This window comes from Tachysurus fulvidraco, chromosome 26, assembly GCF_022655615.1.
Source record: "Tachysurus fulvidraco isolate hzauxx_2018 chromosome 26, HZAU_PFXX_2.0, whole genome shotgun sequence".
In the NCBI taxonomy this organism is placed as follows: domain Eukaryota; kingdom Metazoa; phylum Chordata; class Actinopteri; order Siluriformes; family Bagridae; genus Tachysurus; species Tachysurus fulvidraco.
In genome coordinates, this window is record NC_062543.1 from 16,765,038 (window position 1) to 16,772,537 (window position 7,500).

Consider the following 7,500-nt stretch of genomic DNA (forward strand, 5'->3'; position numbering starts at 1 on the left):
CTTCTGTATTCAGCTTCTCCATCACACACAGGAAGTGGAAAAGCACAGATTCTGTTGAACAGGAAGTATGTTTGGTTAAAATTCCTACCAAAGATCTTAAATCACAAATAAACATTCATTTCACCCAGAAGTGTAAACAGGGCTAAAATCTAATCTAGACCAGAAAGTTAGATGAGTCTCTGACTTGGATAAAAAATGAGTTTGGTCTGGAGTGTTTGATGTCGATTAGACAGATGGGGTTGGTGTCTGGTCTGATCCGAAGGGATCCGTCTGATCTGGACTGCCGTTTGATTTGAAAGGCTGATTATGAGGTCTGGTACTGATTGTGACTAAGATGTCTGATTTGGAGCGAGGGATTGGACTGGACCTGACTGACCAACAGGAACCATAAACTGAACTTGATATGAGAACTTAAAATCTGATCCAGTTTGGACTTGCACTAAATTAGCCTGTAATGATGAGGGAAATGAAGATGATGAAGATGATGAAGAGGAGTGTGATTATGATGTGGAGGTTGATGATGAAGATTATGAAGGGGTGATATATGTACTAAAGATAATGAAGTTGATGAGGTGATAAAATGAGGATTAGCATGATGGAGGTGATGAAAGTGATGAAGAGGACTGTGGTGATGATGATGATGGATATTATTCCCCTCACTGAACTACTGCTGCAAACTTCACAGCTCTAAAAACTCACTGCAGGACACCCACATGTTCAGCTGATCTACTGAACAGCTTCACATTTCAAACACAGACAAGCCTCAACAACACACACACACACACACACACACACACACACACACACACTACAGAGGTGTCAGAGAGGGTGAGTAAAGGAGGGCCACTCAGAGAGGTGTGTGCGTGTTAAAAAGTCAGAGAGAGGAGTTAAAGGGGTGGAGTCAGAGAGGAGTTAAAGGGGTGGAGTCAGAGGGGAGTTAAAGGGGTGGAGTCAGAGAGAGGAGTTAAAGGGGTGGAGTCAGAGAGAGGAGTTAAAGGGGTGGAGTCAGAGAGAGGAGTTAAAGGGGTGGAGTCAGAGAGGGGAGTTAAAGGGGTGGAGTCAGAGAGAAGAGTTAAAGGGGTGGAGTCAGAGAGGAGTTAAAGGGGTGGAGTCAGAGAGGAGTTAAAGGGGTGGAGTCAGAGAGGAGTTAAAGGGGTGGAGTCAGAGGGGAGTTAAAGGGGTGGAGTCAGAGAGAGGAGTTAAAGGGGTGGAGTCAGAGAGAGGAGTTAAAGGGGTGGAGTCAGAGAGGAGTTAAAGGGGTGGAGTCAGAGGGGAGTTAAAGGGGTGGAGTCAGAGAGAGGAGTTAAAGGGGTGGAGTCAGAGAGAGGAGTTAAAGGGGTGGAGTCAGAGGGGAGTTAAAGGGGTGGAGTCAGAGGGGAGTTAAAGGGGTGGAGTCAGAGGGGAGTTAAAGGGGTGGAGTCAGAGAGGAGTTAAAGGGGTGGAGTCAGAGGGGAGTTAAAGGGGTGGAGTCAGAGGGGAGTTAAAGGGGTGGAGTCAGAGGGGAGTTAAAGGGGTGGAGTCAGAGAGGAGTTAAAGGGGTGGAGTCAGAGGGGAGTTAAAGGGGTGGAGTCAGAGGGGAGTTAAAGGGGTGGAGTCAGAGGGGAGTTAAAGGGGTGGAGTCAGAGAGAGGAGTTAAAGGGGTGGAGTCAGAGAGGAGTTAAAGGGGTGGAGTCAGAGAGGAGTTAAAGGGGTGGAGTCAGAGAGGAGTTAAAGGGGTGGAGTCAGAGGGGAGTTAAAGGGGTGGAGTCAGAGGGGAGTTAAAGGGGTGGAGTCAGAGGGGAGTTAAAGGGGTGGAGTCAGAGGGGAGTTAAAGGGGTGGAGTCAGAGGGGAGTTAAAGGGGTTGAGAGGGGAGTTAAAGGGGTGGAGTCAGAGGGGAGTTAAAGGGGTGGAGAGGGGAGTTAAAGGGGTGGAGTCAGAGGGGAGTTAAAGGGGTGGAGAGGGGAGTTAAAGGGGTGGAGTCAGAGGGGAGTTAAAGGGGTGGAGTCAGAGGGGAGTTAAAGGGGTGGAGTCAGAGGGGAGTTAAAGGGGTGGAGAGGGGAGTTTAACACAACTAGTAAATAATAATTGTAAATATTTATCTTCTGAATATCTGATACACTAAAATCTGTAATATTTTGTTACTAAAACAGCTTTGAGGAATAAAATGTTAGATAAAGTGTAAAACAGAAGGATTAAGGACTCGGTTGCTGTTGCACACACACACACACACACACACACACACACACACACACACACACACACACACACACACACACACACACACACAGAGCTTTGTAATAAAGTGTAATAGAAACTGTATAACAGAAGGATTAAGGACTCGGTTGCTGTTGCACACACACACACACACACACACACACACACACACACACACACACACACACACACACACACACACACACAGAGCTTTGTAATAAAGTGTAATAGAAACTGTATAACAGAAGGAATAAGGACTCGGTTGCTGTTGCGCACACACACACACACACACACACACACACACACACACACACACACACACACACACACACACAGCTTTGTAATAAAGTGTAATAGAAACTGTATAACAGAAGGAATAAGGACTCGGTTGCTGTTGCGCACACACACACACACACACACACACACACACACACACACACACACACACACACACACACACACACACACAGCTTTGTAATAAAGTGTAATAGAAACTGTATAACAGAAGGAATAAGGACTCGGTTGCTGTTGCAGTGCTGATGATGACTGACCTTACTGCCCGAGTCCTTGGTCCCACATTCCCCTTTATCGTACCACCACTTGTTTTTCAGCTTGTCTAAGATGCCTTGTTCACTGAGTTTCAACACTGCGAGGTTTACAGGAGTTCTTCATGAGGGAAATAACATAAATATCACCAGAGCTGCAGCCTGTAATTCATCACACTGACACATCCCACTCCTCACCCCTGTAACACCACAGGGTACCAATCATCTGCCCCACATTGGTCCAGGGGGTGTGGTGGTTTAGGGAAGGGAAAGGGGTAGATAAAGATGGGGGGGGAGAGCGAGAGAGAGAGAGAGAGAGAGAGAGAGAGAGAGAGAGAGAGAGAGAGAGAGAGAGAGAGAGAGAGGAGAGAGTGAGTAAAATAGACTGGTGTTACAGTGACCTTTAACCCTCTGAACAATTTCGGATATTTTGTTTAAAACTTTGTGCAAAAGGTCCTGGGAGATTTGTACAACAAACACCATTTATTTATTTTACCAGCCAGTCACACACACACACACACACACACACACACACACACACACACACACACACACACACACACACACACACACAAAACCCCTTCTCCTGTAACAGACACACACACACACACACACACACACACACACACACACACACACACACACACACACACACACACACACACACACACACACACACACAAAACCCCTTCTCCTGTAACAGACACACACACACACACACACACACACACACACACACACACACACACACACACAAAACCCTTTCTCCTGTAACAGACACACACACACACACACACACACACACACACACACACACACACACGACATCACCACATTAGTGACGTTTCTAGAATATCTGGAAGTTTCCATTAGCATCAGCGAACTAATTGCTGCCTTCCGATCGCTCTGAGCTACATTTCTGCAGCTGATTAGATTAGCTAACTTTAATAACCAACTAAATAAACTAACTGCAGCTGAATCTAGTGGTGATGTGTGTGTGTGTGTGTGTGTGTGTGTGTGTGTGTACGTCTGCGATTAGCCTGTATTAGCCGGGCACTGAGCATCTGAGGACAAGTGAGCTGATGATAGTGTTTAATTAGACAGAGTATTTTTCTGCCCTGTTCCCTACATAGTGCACAATCATATATAAGCAAACATATCATGAGCAAGAGAAAAAAATGTAGCAGGCAGTGGGCAGGCAAGCAGGGCTAGCATTGGCATTACCTTTGACCTTTGACCTTAAGAACAGGGATCTACTGTAAAGGCTATGAGTAATCGGCACTCACTGTTCCAGCAGAGACACGTCGAGAGAAGTGGAGAGAGAAACATCAGCGATTGTTTTTATTATTCTTATTACTGAACCGAGCAAAGTGCAGCGATTCCATGAGGAACCCTGGATCTAGACCCTTGAGGAACCCTGGATCTAGACCCATGAGGAACCCTGGATCTAGACCCTTGAGGAACCCTGGATCTAGACCCAAGAGGGACCCTGGATCTAGACCCTTGAGGAACCCTGGATCTAGACCCAAGAGGGACGCTGGATCTAGACCCAAGCGGGACCCTGGATCTAGACCCATGAGGAACCCTGGATCTAGACCCTTGAGGAACCCTGGATCTAGACCCAAGAGGGACCCTGGATCTAGACCCTTGAGGAACCCTGGATCTAGACCCAAGAGGGACCCTGGATCTAGACCCAAGCGGGACCCTGGATCTAGACCCTTGAGGAACCCTGGATCTAGACCCAAGAGGGACCCTGGATCTAGACTCATGAGGGACCCTGGATCTAGACCCAAGAGGGACCCTGGATCTAGATCCATGAGGAACCCTGGAACCCTTTATTAGTTTACAGGAACCAACACTTAGTGAAGGAGAGGGTGCTCTCTGGACGTGTCACAGACTCAAACACACCTTACAGGCAGAAGAACACACAAACATCAGCAGAAATGTAACTACACACAGCCGTGTGGGGGCCAAGCACCAAAAGTGAGAGCCGCAGTGGAAACGTCAGCGGTGCAGGAGACAGAAATGCAGCAGTGTGCCCAGGTTGAGAAGATGACAGTAAAAAGGATTATTATCCTCAATAATTCAGTGATTCTATTGGATGTGTTCAGTTGGTAAGACGTTGATTGTGTTGATTACGCTTCTGAGTGACTCCCTTTATTTCCTTCCTGGTAAATGAAGACAGTTTGTAATTCAACAACAGCAAATATACAAGAGTGTAGCACAGCGTGATGACGTCACGTCCTGGACCTAACACTGTGGTGTGTAAGTGAAAACTGTCACATTGTGTTGAGTATGATTTATTCTCACTACTGCGTTCTCTACAGAGCCGTGTGTAGCTCGTGCTGTCGTAACTCTTCTGTAATACTGAGGAGACCAATAAGGAGGCAAAGTAACACAACACACACAGTTGTACAAACACACTGTAGCTCCCGTGTCACTGCAAATCAAGGCATCACATAAGAAGTCCTCAGTAGTCATAGTAACAGCTAAAACAAGCAGTGTTCAGTTTCTTACCTACTGTAGCCCATGTGTCAGGGACTGTGACTTACTGTGTGTTGGTTTCTCTGTGTAACATTAACATTGTGTCTCTTACACAGTTTGCAGTATATTTGCTGTATGTGACTGAATTACTCCCATCATGCATTGCAAGGCTAAAGGCAGGTGAATAAATTAGAAACATGCGGTCCTGTCATAACGGACTACACACCCTATTACCCAGCATGCTCAGCCGCTCTCCACACGGATCTGGCAGCCATATTGGATTCCAACTGGATTTGGGGACTCAGAGCCAATCAAAGAGGAGAAGAATAATGAGAGCCAATCAGAGACGAGAGGAAATCACCACACAGGTGTGGTTGAAGGTATGGTGTGTGTGTGTATATATGTGTGTGTGTGTGTGTGTGTATGTGTGTGTATGTGTGTGTGTGTGTGTGTGTATGTGTGTGTATGTGTGTGTATGTGTGTTATGTGCGTGTGTATGTGTATGTATGTGTGTGTGTGTGTATATGTGTGTAATGTCGTGTGTGTGTGTGTGTGTGTGTGTATGTGTGTGTATGTGTGTGTACAGTATGTGCGTGTGTATGTGTGTGTATGTGTGTGTGTGTTTGTGTGTATGTGTGTATGTGTGTGTGTTTGTGTGTGCGTATGTGTGTGTGTTTGTGTGTATGTGTGTATGTGTGTGTGTTTGTGTGTATGTGTGTGTGCATGTGTGTATGTGTGTGTTTCATATTTTTCATCCCTAGCTTTAATGCTCCCTTGTCCACTTCCCCCTTTGATTACTTCCCCCTTTGATTACTTCCCCCTTGATTACTTCCCCCTTTGATTACTTCCCCCTTTGATTACTTCCCCTTTGATTACTTCCCCTTTGATTACTTCCCCCTTGATTACTTCCCCCTTGATTACTTCCCCCTTTGATTACTTCCCCTTTGAATACTTCCCCCTTTGATTACTTCCCCCTTGATTACTTCCCCTTTGATTACTTCCCCCTTTGATTACTTCCCCCTTGATTACTTCCCCCTTTGTTTATTTCCCCCTTGATTACTTCCCCTTTGATTACTTCCCCCTTCGATTACATCCCCTTTGATTACGTACCCCTTAGATTACAACCCCTTTGATTACTTCCCCCTTGATTACTTCCCCTTTGAATACTTCCCCCTTTGATTACTTCCCCCTTGATTACTTCCCCTTTGATTACTTCCCCCTTTGATTACTTCCCCCTTCGATTACATCCCCTTTGATTACTTCCCCCTTGATTACTTCCCCTTTGATTACTTCCCCCTTTGATTACTTCCCCCTTGATTACTTCCCCTTTGATTACTTCCCCTTTGATTACTTCCCCCTTTGATTACTTCCCCCTGCTCACTGCTGTGCAGCTCAGATTAAGTTTATTAGTTCACATCCCTGCTGTAGGCTTCCACTTACCCAGAATGCACTGCTGCACTCAACATTTTATAAATGAGACAGCGAATGTGGAATCTGGGATGTTTTGTAGGTCACGTCCACCTGAGGTGTGTTAGAGTCAGGAATGAACTGTGACGTCAGACTGAGTGAAGGATTGTGGGAAATTCATCATTAGACTTCTCACGTGTGTCTGTGATGCTTCGTCACCTCAAGACTTCACTGTTTGCCCTGCTGTCCATGACCTTTGACCTTTCACACCACCGCTGGAGAGTGGCAGTTTCACTGCATACAGGCTAATATTAAACCAATTGTTTAAAAAAAATTAATAATAAATGTCCTGTGTTGCCATGGAGATGTAAAAACTGCTGAAAAACATCTATACCACCTTTCACAACTACACAGCAACACATTAACTGCATGCTACACGCTAGTCACTATTACTACTACTACTACTAATAATAATAATAATAATAATAATAATAACAACATACTATTATTGTCACCTGTTGGCATGGTTACTGTTGCTGGGGTTAGAGGTCACAGCCTTGCCAATTACTTTATCCAGCCTTATCTGTTTGTTTGTTTGTTTGTTTGTTTGTTTGTTTGTTTGTTTGCTGACCTTGGAGTCCCCTCCCCCGCTGCCACATTCCCCCTTGTCGTACCACCACTTGTTTTTCAGCTTGTCCAGCAGGCCCTGCTCGTTCAGCTTTAACACAGCCAGGTTCACAGCACTTCTTGAAACGATAAAACATGTCGCGTCACAACAACAGCCAGAGCAGCTTCGTGAGAAATCTAATCTAATATCTAACACTGACACTGCATGTGGAGTCTGTACTCATCATCATTAATGTAATCAGA

General features: G+C 45.6%; 1 protein-coding gene across 1 annotated transcript in view; it reads right to left on the reverse strand.

The window, feature by feature from the left end:
• The window catches only part of gria3a (glutamate receptor, ionotropic, AMPA 3a), a 13,315-nt gene that overhangs the window by 2,019 nt on the left and 3,796 nt on the right, over positions 1-7,500 (reverse strand). Inside the window, exon 4 of the mRNA XM_047809575.1 lies at positions 7,262-7,376. Within this exon, the coding sequence (XP_047665531.1) occupies positions 7,262-7,376 (115 nt within the window). The remainder of the gene's footprint in view (positions 1-7,261; positions 7,377-7,500) is intronic.